Source organism: Pocillopora verrucosa, chromosome 6, assembly GCF_036669915.1.
Source record: "Pocillopora verrucosa isolate sample1 chromosome 6, ASM3666991v2, whole genome shotgun sequence".
In the NCBI taxonomy this organism is placed as follows: Eukaryota; Metazoa; Cnidaria; class Anthozoa; order Scleractinia; family Pocilloporidae; genus Pocillopora; species Pocillopora verrucosa.
In genome coordinates, this window is record NC_089317.1 from 9,400,751 (window position 1) to 9,426,063 (window position 25,313).

Below are 25,313 nucleotides of genomic sequence, written 5' to 3' on the forward strand. Positions count from 1 at the left end.
AAAGATTTATCACTTTTACGAATGGGAAAAAACGAACGAACGATATACTCTTAAAGGTGCAGTGTTCAACCACAGATAAGCACAGCTGAGATGATAAAGATTTATCACTTTTACGAATGGGTTTAAGAGTACGTACTTTCTCTACTTCATTAGCTACGATGTGCAGTTATCAATATGGATCGACAACACGAAAAGTTGAGAACAAGAGATACAGTGATGTTAAATGTACGTTCTTCATGTAGGAAATGCACACTTGCTTAGTTACATGATCCAGAGAGAGAAGATGCACAGCTAATATGTAAACTGTTCTGCTTTCTCAGTCTCATATTCAGCCTCAGGGGCTTTCTTGGTGTGTTTTCAGTCATGTACATTTCTCTTGACTGTTGAAAACCAGTATACTTTAAGCTGAAATGAATTGGCTTAAAAAGAGGTTTCAAATACACTTGAATAAGATCATGTCTGGGTTGCAATCATACACACACCATCACACCATATATACTTTGAGGAATTTGGGAAACATACATGTAGAGCTTAATAAGTATCTTTCCTTCATAGGAAATAGGGTGAGTTACCAACCCTGTAAACATGTCTTTTGCCATAACATTTAATGAAACAAAGGGCAAAAAGCCAAAATCTGGATTGACAAAATTCAAAGAAATTACCATTAACTGTAAGCATAACATTTGTACTGTACGTTGATCCCAGCGTGTTTTTAGCCACACATTTGTAGAAATAAACTCCTCCACTTGTCAACGTCTTGTTCCACATTCTTACAGCATTTGTGTCTAAAATAGCGGTGTCGTTCTCAAACAGCTGGTATGAGCTTACTGCTGGATTTGCATCAGCTGAGCAGGTAAAGTTGACGACATCACCCTTACAGGCTTTATTGTTCACTGCAGATATTGCCAGTTCCACATTCTCCGGTTTGACTATGAAAAAAGCAAAAATTTAAACGACCGTAAGGTTTTACAAAATGCTTTCTGCACAGGGTCTACAAAATAGTAATGGTGTTTCAAGATGAAATGCTTACACTGCACATCAATGCTTGCCATTTCTGTTGCATTGCCACACTCATTACTCGCTTCACATGTATATTCTCCAGCTTCAATCCTGTTAATGTTCACTAACTCCAACACCTGTCCAGCAAAACTCTGGCCATTGGGCTTAAACCAAGACACCAATGGTGGAGGCATTCCAGATACGTTACATATCAGTGTCAAATTGTGGCCTTCGGGTATATTTTGACCTTGTATTGCTTGTATGGATGACGATGCTGTGATTTAAATACAGGTAAACTGATTATTTATGTGAAGAAGGATGTTATGTCATGTACATGTACACGGGGAAAAAAGGGTCTCCAAAATGTTTAAAAACCTCTCTTCAGGATTTTGGTATTCAGGTCTTCTAGTGATCTTCAATGTAGGTGTAAAGAACATTGGGTAGCTAGGTTGACAGTTGACAACTAAGCACAAACATTACCACCTTTTAAATCGTAAATGCTAACGTATGCACACTACCGTGATTTAGACCTTTCCCCTAAGCACACTTGCACTAGATGGGATCATACTCAGTCTTATAGCTTCACTTGCAAGCAGTAGCATCCACTAGCTGAAAGAGAGGTGACTCAATTTTCTGGCAATCTTTCATTCCCTTCATGTTATAGCCGTTAAAGATAGCATCGGCTGAGCAGAAGAGAGAGTAATGCTGCAAGCCTCATGCAGGTGTTTCGTGTGTCGCTTCCATGGAAAAAAGTGCCGATGATACATGCCTAGTGCACAGAAATCCAACTCCACACTATGACCACTTTTTTTTCCGCATATGTTTGGATAGCTTGGATATCACAGCGCTTGACTGTCCTTCCGTGCTGCTTGTGGAGCCCAGATAGAGGAGCTCATTAGTTATCATACAAGGTGATGTTATTATATGACATGTTGCACCCTGATGCAGATTTTCTTTACTTAGACTGATTGGAGACAGGCATATCTTTATTACAGTATTTGAGGAGCCTCTTCACCACGGATCACAAGGGCTGCATTGCCACCAAAGAGCATTTCCCTGAGCCCACATGAACATTTCCACATCAAACCTAGTGTAAAGATAAAAGCCAACCGTAGGGTAATTGAAGGCATGAAAAGAAGATGCAGGAATGTCTACGTACTCCTGCAGCCATGTTTGATGCAGCTCTTCAAGTAACTCAGAGTAGGTACAATCACCTCGTGTTTTGGACTATGTCTCGATAGTGATGCAGAGCATGTCTTAGGGAACCGAAACTGCCACAGCTCATGCCGAGCTGGCTGTCTACACTCATTAGCTTAAACGTCAAATGCACTGGCTGACTGGTGCTTTTCATCTTGCAAGGGAAGCAAAGCTCTTACTATGCAGACATACCAGGATGGCACAGCCTCTGTACCATTGTGCCAGCCCAAATAGCCTTTGATCTTTCTTCGTGATTTTCTCAGCATTGTGGTAACTAAGACAAATGGACAGTGATTGTGATCCATGCCCAGTCTAGAGAACAAAGAAGAACATCCTTACATCCTTAGGAGCTGCTTCAATCATTGCATTGAATTAATGAATTGCATGCATTGAACTGGTCTATTGACGTTTTTTTTAAGGTAAGAATTGGGACGTACATGTAAGCAACAACGATGTAGACAGAGAACGTAGCGGAGAATGTTTGGACCAAAGGCACTTACTATCTCTGAAGATAGGCTCTCTCTGGAAGATGGGACTTTTGTCGAGTTCTTCTCATTCTCTCCCCATGCAGAAGACGTAGACGATAGAGGGTACTTCTGCTTGCGAAAGGAACTGCTGTAAACAATTTTGCATGGGGCAATGATCACATTAAATTAATCAGCTCTTCGTAAATGATAGCCATTTTCCTGGTGTTCTCAGCTTCCTGAAGGCTCATAAGTATCCTCCACCGGGAAAATAAACTTTCTAGACGGATCAGTTTTCTTACCCCAGGTGTCTTTTTCCAGGTGTTAGAGTCCATTTGACAGGCCTTGTATACGAAGCTGCAGGCTGATATTGGTTGATGAGACCCCAATCAGTAACAGAAGTTAGTGGCATGAGGTTGAAAAAAGTTGAAAGGTGGGAAATAATAATCCCTCCAGCTACTCAGGCACACCTGCCCCCCCTACCCCAATCCCTTTACGCCAACAGATGTCATAAGTAATTCCTAACCTGCCGCTTGAAACATTGTGTCCCACCGAAAAAAAGATTATAGAGTGACAACTCCAAGCCACCAGCTTAGACTTCATGTGAACAATGCAATCCTGATTTTCCCAAGAATCAGGATCCGCCCTCTGGCCTCACTGCTCGATCAAAGAGAGTGTAGAACAAAACACTTGGCTCCAGTTTAGCTTCAGAAGCTGCCGGAAAGTTCAAAATTAGGCCATTTACTCCTTCATTTGTGTAGGAACTGCGCCTTTTAAAGGTACTGACAAGGTCGATGGGGTTTGCTTTCACTATTTTCTTTGCCTAGAATGTCTGTCAGTCCGCCATAACATGCATAGTCTGCCAACCAGCCATGACAACCATAGTCTGCCCTACCAAGTTGCAGCACTTTAAAATTGTCTAGAATCACCAATAGCCACTAGATCGAAGACAGGAACAATTCTCAGGAAGAAATTATCAATTCTCTAAGCTTAGCTGCAATTTCATCCTCTCTATACCACCTTTATCTAAATATTTTAGTCTAACTATCAACTTTGTATTTGGAAGTTTGGTGATGAACCGGCAGGTGAGTCAAGACGTTATTTTCAATACGAAAGTTTTTAATATGAATATTTCAGCTCACTAAGAATGAGAGACGTTTCCTAACTGAGCGATACACTGAAATTCTTCACTCTCTTTCCCTTAATCGGCCAGCAAGCATACTTGCCAATTTGGCTAATAAAAGTTTTGCACACGCACAGTATCATTAGACTAACTAGACTTTCATGTAGCATAATATGGAATGTGAATGGGGTGACCAAATTTCTTTTTCTTTTTTTTTTGTGGTGACCATTTTTTAGTTGAGGTCTTGGATAGGATTGAGTCTAGATAGTCATCAGTTAATAGTTGAAGAAACAGGATTGTTTAAACAGAGTAAAAATATAAAAGCCTTCATAAGACGATACTGCAAAGTGCTGTGATTGCTTTTCACTTCAAGTGGACGGTTGTTGAGTTTTTTTGACTTACATGTGAGTGACACCTAAATTAAACTACTTCATTATGATGAAAACTACAAGAAACTGTGGAACTAATACACAACATCAAAAGTACCCTCACAAACAAAAATACTCATGTGTCGTTGCCACTTGAAGTTAAATACGCAATACACAACATTACGGTGAAAATGGTATTAAAACTTCACACCCTACACCAGTATTCATTTACCGCATGTGAGCTGTAACAGGTAACAACTACTTCTCACACTGTACCTTTTTCTGTGACATTTACAGTCTTCTCAGTTGTACCAACAGTGTTATTAGCCACACAACTGTAGCTTAAGTCTCCTCCTTTTAAATCTTTTCTTATCCATAACCCAGCTGAGCTGTTTCCATCGTTAACTGGTATTTCATTCTCAAACAATTGATAAGTGTGCGCTGCAGGTTTACCATCTGCTGAGCAGGTGATACTGATAACATCACCTTTACATACAAATGAGTCATTCACCACTAACTTAACATTCTCTGGTTTATCTAAAGGAAATAAAACATGAACAATATTTGATCATGCATCAGTATCAGAGCATGTGACGTTGTGCATCATGTTGCAAGAGCCACACATTTTTCTGTCCAGTCCAGTGCCATAGACGATTGATTGCTCCTCCTCTCCTTTCTTTTTTTTTTATTTTAACTTGCAGCTTTCTTTTAAGATCATTTATTCTCCCTGAATCTCACAACACCCTATGCTGGGCTGTGTGGCTTTTTCAGGCCCTGCTTGTATCATCACAACGTATTTTAATAAAAGTGCCCGCATGACTATACCACTCGTAAAAAAGCAGCTCTTCACTCATCTTTTTTTGTGGTTGATTTACACTTTTTTTCCATTTTGGAGTTTTGTTATGTATCATTTTTACCCACTATGACAATCAATCCTACATTCTATGAAAAATAAAAAATCAACTATAGGTACAATATACAACTATCTACTTACAATTAACTTCTACTTTCACCGTGCGATTGAGTGCTGTTCCTATTCCATTATATGCTGTACAACGATATGTTCCACTGTTATTTCTGTTGGTTTCAAGGACAAAATGATTCCCAGTTCCCAGTACACCACTTTCGCTGCCATGAGCATGTACTTTGGTCCAGGTGACGTTTGGTGTTGGTTCACCATCGGTGATACACTCTAATGTAATATTGGGGTCACCTTCCACAGCAACTACATCACTACTTACGCTGTTGAACTCCAGTGGATCTGTTAAAGAATTAAAGACAAACAAACAACTTTTCACACTATCCGCGATATACTCCAATATGACACTTGGGTCATGTTCAACAACAACTACATCTCTACTGATTGCATTGAACTCTGGTGGATCTGTTCAGAAGCGACAGCAAAGATAAATTATCCCACAGTCAAAATTTGAACAATTGAACCCACCTTCCCCAAAACTTAGATACTAAAATCTTAGTCGAAAATTTCACCAACAAGTCAACAAGCTATGCTGACGCATTGTCATGTCGTCTGAATGGGCGCCGTCCTGAAATGTCTGAACAATTATCACTTTCAATTCCTTGATCTTTACAACTGTACTGACTGCAGGTTATCCAAGTATGCGACAGGGGTTTTATGCTGCTTTAAGATTTCTATGTTGACTATAATAACGACAGTACTCCTGTGAGGGTAAAGCGGGCAAAAAAATTCATTGCATGCCCACTCTCTTTTCTTAAATCTGCACTTTGAAGCACGATTGAAATTACACCAAAAGAAACAGCTTCCTAAATGCAAGACTTCAAATATCGACGTTTCTCTCATTTGAACACTGTTCCACATCGAATAAAGGAGGTAAGTTTCTTAAGAAACTGTGCTGCTGCGTCGGTGGGAGAGAATAACAGGGTGATTTAGTGTTATCAACTGAGTTGAAAACAAAAGAATGAATGAAAAGGCTCATTGATACCGTGGTGATAAAGAGTGCCGATTTGGGGGATAAATTTTTGTTCTAGAGTTTTGCCTAGATGTAGGGAAAGGCTGCAAACTGCCATCTGCTGTTTAGATTGATTAGGATTAGGGATATTGGCGGAGGTGCACGTAAAGTGAACAGTGATCTTAATGGATCTCTTGAGTCCCGATATTTCCTCGACGTTATGGAAAAAGAAGGACAAGTTTTGCATCGTGAACGAGCGCATTTGAAGTTCCAGATTGGTCATCGGTTTGAAATGAACTTGTGACCAAAAAGTTGCCTATGTTTTTGTCACGTTTGAATGAAATTAGTAGAGATTGCGAAAAGATACTACTTCAGCGCTATCTTCCTAAGCTACCCGGAAAATAACAGCAGTTTGCGTTAAGAATAAATTAAATGAAATATCCAACAACGAAACGAGATTCACCTTCACGGAATGTTTTCAAAATTTTTCCACAAACAGAACCAGTAGAGATAATATTCATGACACTTTTGGTGGTTTACTTACACTGTACTTGAACAGTCATTTTATCATTGGCAGGGTTGAAAGTACTGTCGGTCACTTGAATTTCGTAATCTCCACTCTCAGATCTCTGCAATGCGAAGATTGTAATTTCTGCTCGTGTAGCATTGATGTTTTCTTGAATGCGACCCTGATAAAAACTCGTTGGAACCGTTGCATCGAGGTTTAAGTCACGTTTGATCAAAATGTTGCGGGAGGGAGAGCTGCTGACGAACTGAAACTGAACTCTGTCAAACGTTCCACTAAGGTTGTACTGCCACACAAAGGTGATATTGCTGCCTTCCAAAACAGAGAACGGATCTGGAGGAGTTGCCGTAAATCTTGGTAATAATTCTTCAAAACAATACAAAAAAATTATGCAAACAGCACAGATCCTTTAACTAGTTTGGAAATATGAATCTACAGTCCAGCGCGAAGCCGTTTTTCGCGCTAACGGAAATGCTCGCTTGGTAAAGATGAGCTCGTATACCTACCTGCCTTACGAATAAACAAAACCAAGCATAAGACACGTTGGATATGACTGAAAACATTACAATTTCCGCGCCGTGAAGGCGAACCACGCTTCCATATGCGACGGTAGGGAAGTAAAGGAATAATATGTAAACGTTCTATTTAGGGGCCCACGAACTCTAACTAGCGGCTACATCGCGTTTGCTTCTTTCGCCTTCACGTCTCATCATGCATTAGATATGGAACATGCGGGAAGTTGGGTCTGTTGGGAGGGTACGAAACATACGTAAGAGTTGCCCGAGGCGTAGCCGAGAACAACAGTCTAGCTTCTTGAATTCAATCCAAATTATCCAAATGTTTCATATCTCGATAAACGCACAGCTAACGAATGAACAGCTACATTTCTTACAGTTTAAATATTGATTTTTCATAAATCAAATTATAACTCGGGCTTTCCAAAGGAAACGCCCGAGTTGAAATTCCAGCTTCTTTTTTTTTTTTTACGTTCGGTCGCAAATCGTAGTCAAGTCCTCATCACACGTTTTGAGTAATGAGCGCGTGGCATGGTGTACTGGCGGACGATGAGAAGCTTTCGCGTTGCAAAATCAGCACAGACACTGTGCACCATACGCTCAAAACGCATACAAAATATGCACACATCATTCGCGGTAGACCCACACTAAAAGATGTCGAGCGTTTTCGGAACGGGTCGGTACGCAAACCTAATGAGAGATCCCTTCATGAGCGGACATTTATGAGTGAACCTTTCATCGAGAAACATGCTATATCAACTGAGCTATCTAATGTTAGTCGAGAGAAGCATAGACGCAAATCTCATCGTGTATGTAGACCTGATCGTGAACCAAGCAGAATACCAATACGAAGTTTGAAAAGGTTAAGGAACGAGTAAAAAGGTTAGAAAATTTGTCTATGCACGTATCCTTTCATGCATCCCAATGTCATCTACATTATACTGTTATTTTAATGCTAAAAAACTATTATATAAATAGACGTTTAAGTTTAATTGTCGTGAAATAATTTGTCAAAGTATAAAAAAGGTAAAATATCGTGCCAGTCGATATTTAACACTGTTTTCTTGTAACAAACTGATGTGCTCTTGCAAGAGTGAGGCTAATGTAGCAAATTATTGCAACTATAAATTAAGAAAACATCAGTAGCTCCATATAGTCAAGGTAACGAGTTAGTTTCTGGACAGAATGCAGGACAACAATGTGTTACAATGAGTTTGTGTTCTTTGATTTACAGTAACACACAAGGGATCAGCTCTGCAAATGATCTTATACAAATAATGGATATTGGAAATCAGCTTCATTCAAGTTTGTCATGATTAGCCAGGTAGGCATGTTTAATGCAGTCAGAATTACCAACAGCATTAAATGTGTTTGATACTGATTATCAACTGGAATACAGTGAAAGCTACTGTGGTACTGTTCACTAAGAAATTGCCATAGAGGGATATCAGTACTGTATGCCTTTACGAAGAGCCTTTGAGTCGCTCATACCTGAAAGCTACACCGATTTCATATTAACATTAGGGTGCATTACTTTTGCAACCTGTTGTAATAGTAATGTGGGGTTCAAAATATTTGGTTCTCATGTTAGAGATTTGTATTGTTCTTATTGGATGACATTATTATGCCCTTGAAATATTATCATTGTAATTAGTAGATATAAAGTCATATGAAAAAATATTAAAACTATGCTAATCTTGCAGTGTATCTTTTTTTTTTAACTTCGCACTACGTTTATACAGAATGAAAAACTTAGATAATTTTCATACGCAAATGAAAATTTGCAATTACTTTAATTAGTAAACTCTGAATTTTTGTACAATATTAACTGCTACAAACTAAATACTCATTTTTCATTTGCGGGCAAATGAAAATAATGGTTTTGATTAGAGTGATTGCAATAAGCCTGGGTATTGCTGGTGAATCACATTAATGTTATTACGTGCTAAATGCTTTGACCTTTTGTTTCAGTTTGTAGTAGTTGATAAAGAACAAAAGAAAATTTACAGTACACCACCAACTATCAATTACCCTATTCTTTCGCAGAAAATGAAAAATACTCTAAACGCTAACAGTTAATTAGTACTCACCAGGTTTAGTGAAACCACTCTAACCAATAAACCAAAATGTATTAACTAAAGTATACTAGCCCAGTAACTCCAAATGGAAACAAACAAATCGGGAGGTAATAGTACAAAATATGCTAAAATGTATTTCACACATTCATGAGAACCACTCCAACAACCCCATAAAATTAATAGTTTATCTGGTAATAACCTTTGGTGGTGACTTTTTGTTTTCTTTTGGTTAAGAGTCATCACCCTAACACTTGGGGCTGTTCATATTGAAAAGCTATCTCAAATAAAACGAGAACAGTTCAATAGCTTACCGGAGAGACATATGCTACTCGAAATTATAACATAGCTAATAAATTTGTGTAATCAAATGCAGTTGCGCGAGCGTGCTTCATATTCCTCTTGTGCACGCTCATGACGTATTGGTTGGTTGTTTTGCAATTCTTCTGTCATTTTATTTTACACCCTATCGCTAAGCAGGTTTGAAGTACATGGGCACAATATATGTAGCACAGGGACCGTGAGTGTATAGAGATTTTTTCTCATACTAGAAATTTCGTCAACCAAGAGCGACGCGCATGTTGATAGAACGTCGGCCTGAGCGAGGCGAGTTCCTCACAAAAAGGACCGAAGAGGCTGATTCATGACTTAACTGAAAGTTGCTTTAGCTTACGTATAGCCGTACCCTTCCCCCACCTCAGGTGAAACGGAAGTGAGAGAACGTCTACGACGACGAACCCTAAGCATACCCCTTCCCTACTAGGGCCGTGAATATCCCATTAAAAATCCGACACTAATTGTGTTCCGTGACGTCACCCTAATTCATGCAAAAGATGTCCTTTGATAATATTTTTACGAAGTGGCACGTGTCAGCGTGAAAGTTATCGAGATAAACAACAGCATTTAAGTGGATTCATTTTCCATTTTTCGGGTAAATTTGCAATTCAGCGTCCGAGTTTAATTATATACTTTGCTTTAAGGATATAGGCAAAGATTGTGAGCGATTATTAGATAGAGTAAGAAGAGGGCGATGTTCGATTACCATCGCGCCTACGAAACTAGATTTCAACGTCCACGCGGTTTCTGCTTGCATTTGTTAACAGTGCCACGTCGTCGAAAAAAACTGGATCATTTACCGCTGAATCTCAAAGTTTTAACAGATTTCTTTGAGAGATAGTTACGCTGCAAGCGTGAAGAAAGAACGACTCTTTTCTCAGTCGAAAGAATCGCTACAACAAACAACTAGCTTTAACTTAATAGCTTCGCAGCACTGTTCGCAAAGAGACCGAAAGTTGAAGGCGGCAATCCTCTTGGCCTAAGTATATTAAGATAGTGCAGTGCTTACTTTCATCAAAGTAAGCGGTCAGATAACAAGCGATACGCTGTGGAAGTAAGGTGAGGTTTTTTTTTTCAGAATTTGACGTATTTTTTTATTCCTTAGAGCGGTCGTAAATATTCCCGTACAAACTCTCATAATTCCGCCATGGCTGTTATTGCGCAAGATGATCATCTCACAGCTGGAGCGTGCAATAATTTGAACATGGAACGCCAAGTGGCTGCCATTTGTAAATCCGCCTTTTTTCACATTCGTAATATTTCTCGTATTAGGAAGTTCTTGTCAGCTGAAAGCACCAGAATGTTAGTGCATACCTTCGTAACGTGTAAATTGGACAACTGCAACTCTCTGTTATATGGACTTCCGAAATACGTAATTCATAGACTTCAATTAGTTCAGAACTGTGTGGCGCATTAATCTTATATGGTTCTAAATATGATCGTATTATTCCTTTGCTAGAAGAGCTACACTGGCTTCCCGTGGAGCAGAGGATTGTTTTCAAAATCCTACTGTTGACCTTTAAATCTTTAAAGGATTTAGGTCCTAACTACATTCGTGATTTGTTGCAAACTTGCAAGTCATCTAGGAATTTACGATCATCAACCAGGAACTTGCTAGTGACACCTAAATAGAGTTTAAAATTTTATGGTGATCGTGCTTATTCGGTGTGCGCCCGTAAACTTTGGAGTAATCTTCCAGTCAGAGCATATAAAATGTAGTTTAAATCTTACATCTTTTAAGAGCAACCGTAGAACTTATCTTTTCATGCGCTATTTTAATTTGTAGCTTTGCTCTAGTATTTTTCGAATTTATTATTTACCAAGTAACTGCTTTAAACATTTTATTGTAAGGCGCCTTCGAGCTCTATAATAGGACGCTATGGAGATTTTGTATTATAATTAGATTACATCTTCCTTGGAGGAAAATTCCAATTACATGATAATGTTTGGATGAACCATTTGTACCCGCCGTTGAGAGCGTGTGCCACGCCATGACATTTTTTCTTATTGAACATTGCTTTAGATCGCATGGCACGTGGTGAAAAAACTAAGGATGAAAAATCAAGGACCAAGTAAACAAAAATACTCGAACCAAAGACGTGAGAAAACGAAAATAACGTAGAAAGAAACCATGACTTACATTGTCCAGCCCCCAAGAGTTAAATACGATTTATTTCCCTTCTTCTTAATTTTCCTAGTGCGATTTGAAGCCTCCATGTGTGATTTCATCCCAAAATTAGGTTACGAATTACGATTATTAAGAGTATGTCCACGAGAGCACCAGGCAGTCGTGTTACATGCCATCTCATCGATTTTAATGAAACTTTGCCAGTTTAAAGGGTCTACCCCAAAACTCAAACAGACAAACTGTTTTCTGTTTTGGTTTTTTCCGGGGGAAGATAGACTACTGCTCGGTTTTTCTTGGTTATCACTGAGGAAATCGCTTTAAAATAGCCATCATTTTATCTCTAAAAACCATCAAAAAATGTTTGGGCAATACCGTATTTTTGTCTTGGATGCCTTTTAAAATATGTAAATGAGACAAGTTGCTCTCAACTACACCTGTCGCGCAATTCTGGCTTTGAGCCGGTCACTTGACCGAATAAACCTACATTTTGTAGCTCGTTATGCAAGATGATTGATCAAAGAAACTAAAAAGAGTGAAAAAACTTTCGAGATTTTTTGTAGGAATGGAAATTCTACGTTTAAAGAGATGCATGTAGGCGAAATGTTGATTGGAAAATCGTAGCGTTTCTTTCATCTGTCGTCTACTTTGGAGATTTGCTAAAATCAGCAAATATGGCTTTTGTACAGCACAAAACGTTCATTAGTCTACAATTTAATTGTTTGTCGTCATTACCGCTCATTTTAGGAGATTTCAAAGTCACAGTTGGTTGACATTATTACAAGCTCCAGCGTTCGACAACCTCGGCTTTTACAGACAAAAAATTCTGCGCTCTCGCTTAAGAGGAAATATCAATAGTTCTATCGAACTAAAAACTGTGTTGTCGTTCGTTCAAACTTCTTAAGAATATCAAATATTAATGTTTGTTAAGGAATTTCAACCGATTCCAAAAATTTATTTGGTTTTTTAGGGAACAAATTCTCCGAGTTTGTGCATACTATAATATCGCTCGGTTGTCGACAACTTGGAAATTTTACGCTTCTGATCAGACTGCCGGGCGCGGTCTCAAATGGACTAAGTGCCCGGAAGTTAGAAAAATTCACCAAAATGCCACTGAAAGTTTCCTTCAAACTTCTTAAGAATATCAGATGTTTGATAAGAAATGTAAAGCAGTTCCAAAAATTAATTTTTTATTTTAGTGGATGAATTCTCCGAGCTTGTGCATACTGCAATATCGCTCGGTTGTCGACACTTTGAAATTCTACGCTTCTGATCAGACTGCCGGGCACGGTCTAAAATGGACTAAATGCCCGGCAGTCAAAAATTTTATCAAAATGCCACTGAAAGGTTCCTTCAAACTTCTAGAGAGTATTAGATGTTTTCTTAGAAATATCAAGCGATTTTAAAAATTGCGTTGGTTTTTCAGTGATCAAGCTTGAACCACATAAACATGTTATAAACCTTGGGACAGCCTGCGTTGCTGGCGGTTTGCGGTTTTGGAGGCGTAAATCGTTAATTGCTAAAGAACCTTGAATAAAAGGCAAAATGAAACTGTCTATGGAGTACTTTGATTCTGAAGCCTTAATCAAACAACAGAAGATTAGTTCATTTAAAATCCCCCTCCCCCCTCATCCCAGCCAAACTTGCCTTCGAATGCCCCGCCTGAATATGATTTTTCACTGAAGGACGCTTCGTGTGATCGACGAATGTTGTTGAATACGGCGAAGTCACCTATTAGTTTTGTTGCTACTCTTGGGTAACTTCGCGCCTATGCATGTTTCTACGATGCAAAAGTTTTCTTTCTAAACCATCGCTCACGAAAGCGAACTCTTTACTTTACAAAAGACAATATACGAGTGTTCCACTGGAAAGACTGGACACTTTCTTCGGTTCCATTCAAGCGTTTGGTTATGACAAATTTATTTACCATACAACTTTTTATTTTGTGTTTTAAATTTTAATTCATTAAACTTAAGGTGAATTTTGAAAACGTTGTAAATTTTGTGGACATATGCATTCCAAGAGATGACAATTGACTCGTGGGATGTCCCCTTTTAACAAATAACTTGAGGCTAATGTCAGCATGCATCAGACGAACAGCGGCAAGTCACCCAAAATTTGCTTTCACTCCTACTTTCATATTTTGTATCCCAATATGTCCTTATAATTGTGGCGTAGTTTTTTTGTGAAATATAGTTTAGTTTTCGACAAATGATTTTTTTCGTTCGACCGCTCAAATATGCAAATTTTCACCATGATTATAACCCGAGTTGTGTGATCTCATGTAACGAATATACTTGACCTCCGGTATTTCTGTCAGCATAATCCTTTCTTTTATCATCTAAACTTAATCCCCTGTCATTATTGAAGCTGGCAAAGTAATATTTGTTTTTGGTGAATATTTTTATCCGATATACTATTCCTATGTCAAAAAGTAACATCAAAACAAAGACAGTTTTAACAATGACCGATATGACAGAATCTACTGAGCTTCAAGCTTTTTAAATACAAAAGGATGGTTAAAAAGGTACCGCAAAAATTTCCTTGTGTATTTGAGTCGTTCTATCTTGAGACGAACTCAAAGTCCGGCAAAATTTACTTGCTAACGACTTTGAAATAAACATAGTATGCCTACTTTTCACCACCATTTACTGGCATAAATCACTACAATTTGCAAAAATATCCAACACAACACTCTTACCTAGTTTATTTATGATTTTCTTAGCTTTTTCAATAATCACGTTAAGCTCTACCACATTCTAGCCAGATTTGAGTTCCAGTTTATATATCTTGTCCATCTTAATATATCAGTTGCATGACAAGCGTGACACATAAATTCAAAGATGAATCAACCTCTGGAATATCAAGAGATGGTTTTTTTTCCTCTTTGCACGATATCCAGAAAAACCTTCAGGAATTACCGCATTCAATGAACTAAAATGTCCAGATCCATCAATGATTTCTTTGCCGGTGGAAGTCAAAGAATGGTCACAAAAGTCAATTTGATTGACAAGTACATACTAATTTGTTCTTTAAGCGTCTAATCTTACACGCTAACATGAAGAATTACTGTTCATTTAAATCGTTCACTGGTGAAGCTTGTGGGTTTAGTTATCGAGAAGATCGAAGTTGTATATCTCTAGTCGTTCCCTTGTATAGTTGTAAAAAAGACATTTCAAGTCACTCGCGGAGTTGCAAGTTTTCAGATCCAGAAAATGAAGTTGATCTGATGTTGTCACTACGGTGTCACAGCGGATTTGGACCCACCGCGGATATGGATCCCCCTTCGCAGATTTGGACATCCCTACCAAACTTTCCTTTTAAACATCGTTTGTATCATATTTGGTAACTAATTCTATTTGCAAGCTCTTTGTCGATGTTCTTTTCAATCACAACGCAACATTCATCAATAAAGGTAAAGAAAAACAGCCATTTCGTTCCAATTCAGCGGCATTTATCAAGTTTTTTTTTTATTTAAAAAATAACATCTATGTTAGCGTACAGAGAGTGGTATGTTGCCCGTGCTAATCAGATCGTTTAACGTATGTATCTCGCACCAATCAAATCGCCGCATAAGGGTATGTATCTCGTACCAATCATAGCGTCGTTTTTTTCCTTTGGTTTGAGAGGTGTTCAAATTTCAATGAAGTAATGGGGGATTCGGAGAGAGTGGTTCGTAAATTGGAATCATCTTTTAGAATGAAAAATGTTGGCTATTCTGTGCTTATGATGTGTATTTTACCGCGTTTTGTGAGAAATGCGATACTACTGGACAGATGAAAGATATTAGATTACCTACAGTAAACGTGTTACCCATGCTGTGAAAATGGTGGATAGTTGTTCGAGAGAAAATTGAGTTCTGTGCGCTGTAGCATGATCATGGTTATTGTTCCTTCACGACTAGAGTGAGTGGAAAAATTTTGAGTCAGACATTGCTCGAGGTGTTGATGAATTGCACCAAACATTTTGATTTGAGTAGTTCTTTAACGGCAAGCTATATTGCAAGATTCATGATTTGTTGAGTGTGCCGATTATATTTTTCTGGATTGGTTTGCTCGGTGTTATCTCAAGAGTCTGGCGGTCTGCAGACAATGCAGAGCCACTCGCCCTCCGGGACAGTCTTGTGTGTAACGAGGCGGGCATTGGGATTTTCGGTTTTGCGGTATTGGCTGTTTTTTAGATCGGTTTATCGGTTTTTGTGTCAAAACACTTCGGTTTCTCGGTTTTGGTGTTCATTGCGGTTTGCAGATTTTCCGTTTGTTAGCATTTGGTTTTCGGTTTTCGCGAAAAATATTAACGGGTTTTCGTATTTGATATCCGATGTGGTTTCGGTTTTTCCTACTTGACATATTTGGGTTCCGGTTTCTCTTCGATCTGAGCGGCAATTACGCGCCTCCACTGATCTCGAATATTATAGCAGCTAAACGCAAATGTTATCGAGACGAATGCGTGACAAACCAATTGAAATATCGTGGGAATCCCCAGGTAGCCTATGTGTAGCCGTACCTTCCCCCCCCCCAAAGTGGGCGGAGGGGAGGGTACGGCTACACGTAGGGTACGGCTGAGCACGGAACATAGCCAGAGTTTCTTCATCAACGCCACCTCGAAGTTGGTGACCAAGTTACAGGCCACACGTGAATGATTGATTCAACGTTCCAATAGAATATCCAAACTTTCAGGCCTTAGTTCGCAAATAGAAATGTTGGATTAGGGATTTTCGATGAAACTTTTCAGAGCTATAGCTTTTAGCGACTGCAAAATTGCAATCCTATAGAGGACTTTTGTCCGAATTTCCTAAATTTAACTAAGCTCCATTACCAGCTGCTGAGTCCGCAGAGACCACGCACGAGAGAGCAGCTGTTAATTTAAGCAGATATTAGAAGATACGAATGCCAAGTCCATGGCATTCATAAATTCTGTAATGAAATTAGTGTAGTTTACTCTGTATGCTCCACTTGTCACTAGTGTATCGGATCAATCAGAGTTTTAATAACTGAGTTATGAAAATGTATCGGTTTTGACAGTTTTGCATGCGGTTTTCGGTTTTGATCGAATTTTTTTCGGTATTTCGGTTTTGGATGATTTTTTCTACGGTTTTGCGGTCTCTAATAGTAATAATGCCCCAACATTCCGGCATTAAACAATAACAAAAGAAATTAGTGTCACAAGTTTTCTCTTATTGAGCGGTGTTCGGCTATTGCGGAAAAGGTTCAAAAACGACCTTTCTCCAAACATCAGACTAAATGCTTTCGCATTTTCCCTCGGCAAAAGAAACATCCGACGGGTCATTTCTAGCTGCCAGTTCGTAAGCATTGGAGATACGCATGTTTATGTTTAAATCACATCAACATATAAAACTCGTGGGGTACAAATAGTCTTAACATGAATGCAATGACCACGCCCACTTAAACGCCCCACTCAAATCAAGTGTAATTTTCGAATGTTTTACCATCGTGCGGATTCTCTACGGAAAAAGCACTTAATGTGCCTCTGAAATATTAAACTATAATATTGTGGCTTTCTATTTCGCTAACTTTCTAACTTCAAGGTAAGGTTTTTCTCTCGTCATTTTTACCTTTTCTCCGAGCGGTTGCGTGAAATTAACAAGGCGTTTTTGATCAAAATACGACCGACCGAAGGGTCTCGGGTGATATCTCTTTTACGCAGGCGCAATTTAAAAATGTACCGCCAGAATAAAAAAGAGGAACAAATTTCCTTTGTTTTGATATACAAAGTGTCAAACAAAAAGCAGATTTACCCTCGTCAAATGGCGTTTCAAAACAGCTGTATCTTCCTCCTTTTGATTTTTTCCTGTGTTGTAAGCGTGAAAGCAGTAGGAGAGGGATCGGGAAACTCAGAAAGCGCTTCGGGAATGAATCTGCCATCGTTTACTTACAAGATAAACAAGTAAGATTTGTGAAGCTCGTTGAAGTATGAAGTCTAAATTAATGTCTTTTTAAAGCTTGTTTGCTGGATTTTTCGTAAACTTCCCTGATTAATTTTTCGTTTCAGCTTACTAATCTATACTATTTCAAAGCAATGCAAAGACGAAGACGGAGAACCATGAGTCGGTCCTTTCAACAATCGTAAACAAAGTGTTTGAGCAATCAGGTATACGAGGAGTAATAATCAATAGCCGCATATCAGAAGTCTTCAGAAAGAAAAAATATTCTGTCTTCAAAAAGTTGTCAAGAAAGCTAGTAATCGTGGTGGAAGGCGATTAAATGCACTTCTTAGCAAGTTGGAAACGGGCCCTCGGTATCGATTTAATATCATATCGATCTCAATATCTTACAGTTTTGTATCTTTCTTCCGTGGATTCGCCTTTCTAACGGGGCGTTTGTTGAGTATTTATTGCAAAATCGCTTTGTTCTTTTTATTTCCCTCTTTGGCCTGTCTGCCATTTTGAAAATTCGCAACGGAGAGCATGCGCATTACGTGGGGTTAGTGGTTGCGTATACCTGGAACCGAGAAAAACAAATGTCCGTCGCACTGGGGAAAGAGTTTGACATGATTTGTCCTTGCTAAATTTCAGGCGTGCTGCACGTATCATCACGCTTTTGAGTGGCACTTCTACATAAGAGGGCGGGGGTGCGCGTCGGGAATTTCGAAAACGACCCCCTATCAGGCACGTAGCATCCTATACGCATATAGCATGTGCGTACTTGAAGTGACCAGAAAATTTTGAAACTTTTAGCAATTGTTTCATTTTACGCAATCAAGATTTCGTGATGATAACACCAGTTTGATTAAATTCTAAAGACCAAAATAAAAGCTATACCATGTTCTAACCTAGTTTTGCATTGTACTTTTTTTACACTAGAAAATGCAGTGTTGTTTGTTCAGCATGCAACAAAAAGGCGAGGTGGCAAAGGAGCGACGTTCCAAGAACGTTCTTGACAAAGAGCGTCGTTTCGAGAACGTTGTTGAAAATTCCAGTCACGCAAGCTCTGACTATAAAATAGATTCGAACACATAGACCTTTCTGCTTTGCTTTTATGTGATACATAATGTATCAAACAGATCCATCAAAGATTTTTTCAATGTCATCTAAGACGAAAATAGTGGATCTAACGATGAAGAAGGTAAGCTGCTCGACTGTATTGCCGGCCGTGCCGTCAACCCTCTGCTCAGAAATATTGTATATGATGATTTTACTGAAAATTCTCAAGCAGTGGCGGCACCCCCACAAGATGTTTTCCCAGAAGAATCTAGTACAAGTCAATTCAGACAGAATGGCCCTCTCTATCCTGAGACTTTCACGAAAGTGGCCAAGTGAAGGCACTCACTGACAGCGAGAGGGTTGCACTCTTTGAAGGAAGATGGGATAGCGCTGATTTGATTGCATACAGCTTTCCTTTAAGGTTTGAATACAAGTTTTGAATGAAAGCGTATTGCTCCACGATTTGCCACGGTATGAATTCTTCAATGAAAACTGATAAGCTAATAACGTCACTATGCATGCTCAGAAATATTTAGTAATTGGCCTTACTTGTATATTTTTAGAAACATTTCCGGAAAGAATAGAAAGATAAACCCCGACATCATTGCAAGAACACCCTGGTTGAGATACAGCCCTTCGACAGACACCCTCTACTGTTGTTACTGTTTATTATTCATCACCCATGATCGTTCTTTCCGTAGTCGTGATTGGTCCAATATTTCTAAACTAGTGAAGAAGCATGTCTGCGAAAAAAGTGTTCATCACACCGCAGTAGCTCGCGGGGAAGCGTTTCTGCGCACACAGCGAGGTGGTGCACCTAACATCTGTCAACAGCTTCACCCTCAAAGAGCGGAACAAGTTAGAAGGAATAGAATTATTCTCAAGTGTATAACATAGGTCCTAGTTATGATGGGAAAGCAAAACATAGCTGTCAAAGGTCACCAAGACGAAGATAGCAGTTTTATGGCGATGCTGTATATATTGGCGAAAGAAAACTCAGTTCTGCGTGATCACCTAGAAAACGCACCTCGGATTTCCAAGTATACATGTCCGGATATCCAGAACGACATCATCTCTTTTTCAGCAAAGCAGATTCTCGATGGTATAATTGACAATTGCAAGAGATTTATCATTTATGCATTAATTGCTGATGAGTCAACTGATGTTACAAATAAAGAGCAAATTTCTATTTGTAAACCTTTTTTTGGCAGGAAAGAGGACGGGAAACATCTCATACGTGGAGAATTCCTTACTTTTGTACATGCAGACAAAGGAACCAATGCTGAGGAACTCACAACAAAATTTCTAGAGACCATCCAGAGCGTCGGTCTTTCAGCGAATGACATGAGAGCCCAAGGATATGATGGCGTCAATGTGATGAGTGGGCACGTGAGTGGTGTGCAAACACAGATTCGTCAAGTAAATCCAGTTGCTGTTTATGTCCATTGTCGACCTCACGTCTTAAACCTCTGTATTGTCCACGCATCAAAGCTTCCACTTGTGAGAAACATCATGGATACCATGCAAGAATTTACGTTAGCCTTTAAGTTCTCTGCAAAACGTTTGTTGGTATTTAAAAAACAACTTGGAGAAAATCCTGTTGCTAGAGAAGAAATGGGAAGACGCTCAAAGCTGAAGGTGCTTTTTGAAACGAGCTGGGCCTCCAGAGCAGATTGCCTGCAAGTTTCGTCGACACTTCAATGCGTATTAATTGATATTAATAATCTGAATCATAGCCCATCTTTTATAAGCTAAATACAATGGAACATTTTGCTTATCCATCAATGTTAATTTTTAGGTTATAATCGACACGTTAGACCAGCTAGGCGGGTAAGGTGACTGCAAGGCCAGAGCGCTCCACGCGTCTATTCTGAAATGGGACTTCATTATTACTCTTGTTGTGCTTCAACATATTTTTGAATATACTAACAAGCTGTCGGTATACCTTCAAGTGAGTAATCAAATGATAATAAATCTTTGATTTTTAAGTTTACCACATTACTAAGAATCAAAACCATTTTTGTGTACCCAGAGCCCTGATCTCGACTTGATTCAAGCCTCTGAAGAAGCAAAAACCTGCTCCTCTGTTCTGAATGCCGAGCGAAATGACGATGCTGTCTGGGAGGCGTTGATGGAAAAGGCTATTGAAATCGCCTCGGATTACGGCATTGATCCATCATGGCCAAGAACGACAGGAAGACAACGACATCACAACAACGTTCCAGCGGATACTCCATCAGCGTATTGGAAAAAGGCACTGTATTTTCCATTTCTAGATCACCTCGTTACAGAGATCAATGAAAAGCTCGTGGTGCCACTACCAGACTTCCACGCTCAGCTCCTTATTCCAGGTAAATGACATTGCATTGGCTACAAGAATTTTGTGGATCATGTTCATTTGACCACTCAGTGGTTTAGCACATAGATCACAGATTACTGTTCTTGCTTTTAGGAAAGCTTGGCTAGTTGACGGAAGAAAAATTGAAGTCGATCCATGTGCACTACGGTTGTGACATGGCCATCGATTTTCAAGCGTTGAAACTCGAAGTGAACAGATGGAGGTACCGCTGGTCTATCAGGGAGTCAACCGATCCTCTCCCGCAGACGTTGGTAGAAACTCTAGATGTAGCTAATGCTGCATTCTACCCAGGAACCTATGTAGCAGTAAAAACGCTCTTGACGTATCCTGTGTCGGCATGCGCTGCTGAGCGCAGCTTTAGTTCGATTAAAAGTAGTCCACTAAAGTTTGAGACACCATAAAAGGTACACCAGATCGCTGATTTTGACCCCTAAAAGGTACGACAAGCATCCTCACCCATTTCCGATCGCCTTCTCCCGCCCTTCACCCGGTCAGCACCTGAAAGCAAAGATTTTCCCCCCGGTGAAAAAAAAAAAAAGGGGATTTGCCCAAGTCGCCCCCACCTCAAAAGTCTAATGGTCCGTCCTTTTACATAATTCCAAAATGAGTTTTGTTCCGGAACGAAATGAATTTCATACCACCTTTACATGCAAGATAATTTAGCCTGTAAAAACAAGTATTTATGTCCTTTTCAGTCTTTTTCTATGCTTCCCGCGCTCCTAAGGAGGATTCATGCAGATACAAGTGTCGTACCGCGTTTATATTATACAGGTACAAAAGGTCGTCCAGAATGAGTGTTTCGTTCTGTAATGAAAGCCCTAATAAACTTATTCAGAAATGACTCGTTTCGAATAAATTTTACTCTGGTATCATGTGGCAACCGGTGTGAACTCGTTCTTGAACAAAACTCATTCCGATATCGTGTAAAAGGTCCCTAAAAGATTTTATTCCCAGAGCATCACGCTTTGCTCTCCTGTCTGAATACTATAAATTTCAATAAAGTAGAAGCCACAACCCGCTTTTAACTGCTTCGCTGCCACTGAAACAACGATTTGTGACTACAAAGAGCACATATTCTCAATTTATTTTAATATTTTCAATTCAACATTAACAAAAATCTTTATATAGGGTAAATATTCATTTGTGTATTAATTACTGTGTGAGTAGCTTACGATATAAATGGGGAGGGAAAAACACAACGAAAACCTGGGATCCTGTCAAAAAGTAAAACCTTAGCATAATATAATAATCGAAACAGCTAATAAAATCATAAATGAACAAGGTAAGAATGTTATGTTAGATTTTTTTTACAAATTGTACTGATTTATGCTAGTAAACGGTGGCGACAAGTAGGCACACTATGTATGTTTCATAGCCGCTACCAAGTAAATTTTGCCTGACTTTGAGTTCGTCTCACGATAGAGCAACAGAAATACACAAGGAAATTTTTGCAGTAACCTTTTAACCATCCTTTTGGCTTTTAAAAGCTAGAAGCTTATTAGATTCTGTCATATTGGTCATTGTTAAAACTGTCTTTGTTTTGATGTTACTTTTCGACCTAGGAAAAGTACGTCGGACAAAAATATTCACCAAAAAATAAATATTACTTTGCCAGCTTCAATAATGACGGGGAATAAGTTAAGGTGATAAAAGAAAGGATTAAACTGACAGAAATACCGGAGATCAAGTATATTCGTTACATGAGGTCGCACATTCCGATCGAACACAAACACTTTTACCACACGCTATACAAGAATAATTCGTTTGTCTCTCACAATTACTGCAAGAAGATGACAAACTTTTCCTCCAAGGCGTCACGGCCATAAACTACAACGTAAACTCGCGCGGGAAGTGCCCAAGAGGAGCTTTTGCGCATGCGGAATACTTGAAAAGCTCGCCACGGGTCGCTGCGGGCTCGCCAAAATAAATTGAAATATATTAAGAGAATCTATGCATTTCATTTGACGCGACGCTAGTGCGACGTTAAAACTGAAGACGCGTTATCGATATTTTATCCGGATAAAACGTCTAAGACGAATTTAATTTAAGGACTCTGACATTGATTGACATTTAAAATCTAGGCGGAAGTCATCTCGAGTCGTCATTAGAGCTAAAGATAAGTCACATGAAAAATGTGACGGTAGAGTTACATAAGTGATTTTGATTGTGAATTCTGCACGGAAAGGAAGCTCTTACCACCACTACAACTGTTTTTTTCTTTTTTGTTCATGACGGTCGTAAATCTCTATGCATACATGCATCTGGATTTACCAGGAGCTTGAAGTGAGGGTCGACGAGACAAATAGATTAATCTCTGTTGCACGAAATTGCTGACACATATTGATCCCTGATTAGTCAAGGTTATCAAACTTATCCAACAGCGGTTGTTTTGATCTAAATAGTATACCAAGAGAGGCATTTCCACGCGTTATTCGGTATAGTCTTAAAGAGCATCGATCCTACCTTAAGATAGGAAATCAATTGGCAAAGAAAAAAATCATTCAACATACACTAAGTTGAGTCTCTGCCCGAGTTTAGGATAAACCCGAACAAAAGAACGGGTTCTAAAATCCAGTTCTTGCTTGGCGTATGCGGACGCTATGTCTATGTTGCTGCTGTCAATTTTAGCCCGCAGACTTTCCCGTTTTGATCACGCGTCGTTATTATTTGGAAAGCAGTGGTTATTGACGTCACATCAATTGTATATTACACAGAACATGCTTTGGTTGACGTCTTGCCGTTCGAGGAAAAAACATGAAGTTTGTGTTGGCTTCGCCTTGGGCTTTCTCAAATTCAGTGTTTTTCTCCGCCATTCTTTGACGGTGTTCTGTCGTTATATTTCCTATTTACAAAAACTTGTTTTGTACAACTAAATAACTCTACAATCACCGAGCTAAGAACTTGTCGATCGTGTCATCTCAGCTATCACTTATACACCGTTTCCATTAATGCAGTTTTTCTTTTACTTTCCTTTCCCTTAATCTACAGTTATGAATATCTAAGGATAAGAGTGTCGCCCTACCTGCACAGGGGACAGAAACCAATGAAAGGAGTAGAAACTTGACGATAGACATCATCCACTTTAGTGAGCTAAAATGGCTTCCTGTTTGAGTTGGCATGACTGCTATGAAAGTTAATTTATTCGGCTTGTGAAATATTTACAATGTAGGCCATTAGGTCAATAAGATAAGGTGCAACCTACTGTTCAATTATTTCTGCCCCAACACTGCCTCACAAAAATGTGACTCTTTCACCCCCCCCTCCTTTCCTCCGTGTGTGAGTTTCTTGTTGTTTGCTGTTATCAGAAGGAGTTCCGCTCGTTCATTTCTTGATCAGTTGTGTCCTTCTCCTATTTTTGTATGGGTGGGGAGAGCGTTTCTGGGAGGAGAACTTAAGAAGTGAATGAATGAAAGACTGAACAAATCTCGAAATAAATAAGTAAGATGATTCATAGATATAGAGATGATCAGCTAAATCGACTCGTCCAGTTTATCCTGGAAAATTGCTTACTGTTCGATTTGGCGGTGCCCTTGTTACTATAGTACACTTGGTTACTTCCTTGCTCCCTAAACTTAAACAAAGGCATAAGCATTGTTTTCAATTTGACGCGGGAGAACTGCGGGTTTCGCAACAGATTTTAGGGAAAATTTGCGCTATGAAAAATTGCAAGATACCGCCCTCGTTTCTCTTATCGATTTCGTACTGATGTAAATTTCAACGTAAACACTGCAGTGCGTCCATTTAATGCCATATACAGTCGTATTTCCAGTTACTGTAACGTTCTCGTCCAGTGTAGCTGTGAGTTTCAAAATGTTCAAGATGGTCTTCAGTTACTCTCCTATATATTGAGATAGACATCGAGATACTCGGTAAGGAAAACAAATTAACATTGAAGTCCTAAAAGCGTCGAAATTACTTTTGGATTTGACGATAGTTCGATTTCAATAGTAATACTGATTCGTATGACTCCAAGTAACCCTCAGCTTTATTAACACCATTCTACAGGTCGGTAAAATTTTTTTATAAATGCTGATACGCAAATTATCGTTCAATGGAGGATTTTAAAAATGAATCCAATAGCTTTCAATAATTTCAACACAACGCTACGCAGTTTTCTGGCCATGATGCGTGGTAACCAGCGTTCTAGCATGGTGAATCTATGACGCGGGTTCCGTACGCCCAGGATATCTGTACGCTTTCCGCTTCTATCAGCGTATCTACCACTCCTTTGTCTCGATGTATTTCTCTCTAGATAACGTTTTTCCTGCTTTATGCATAATTTTGGGTAGCATGTGTTTATCTGGTGAGTTATTTAACCGTTCTTGTTTTATTTTAGTATGTTTTTGATTAAG

The 25,313-nt window shown here is 39.1% G+C and overlaps 1 protein-coding gene across 2 annotated transcripts in view; it reads right to left on the reverse strand.

The window, feature by feature from the left end:
* Positions 1-24,081, reverse strand: part of LOC136282019 (immunoglobulin superfamily member 10-like) — a 34,679-nt gene extending 10,598 nt beyond the window's left edge. For both annotated transcript variants that reach the window (XM_066169151.1, XM_066169150.1), the window contains exons 1-6: positions 23,984-24,081; positions 6,627-6,974; positions 5,146-5,412; positions 4,428-4,688; positions 1,031-1,273; positions 663-929 (exon numbers count right to left, since the gene is read on the reverse strand). In XM_066169151.1, the coding sequence (XP_066025248.1) occupies positions 663-929; positions 1,031-1,273; positions 4,428-4,688; positions 5,146-5,412; positions 6,627-6,974; positions 23,984-24,080 (1,483 nt within the window). In that variant the 5' untranslated portion in view covers position 24,081. The remainder of the gene's footprint in view (positions 1-662; positions 930-1,030; positions 1,274-4,427; positions 4,689-5,145; positions 5,413-6,626; positions 6,975-23,983) is intronic.
* Between the last annotated feature and the right edge of the window lie 1,232 nt (positions 24,082-25,313).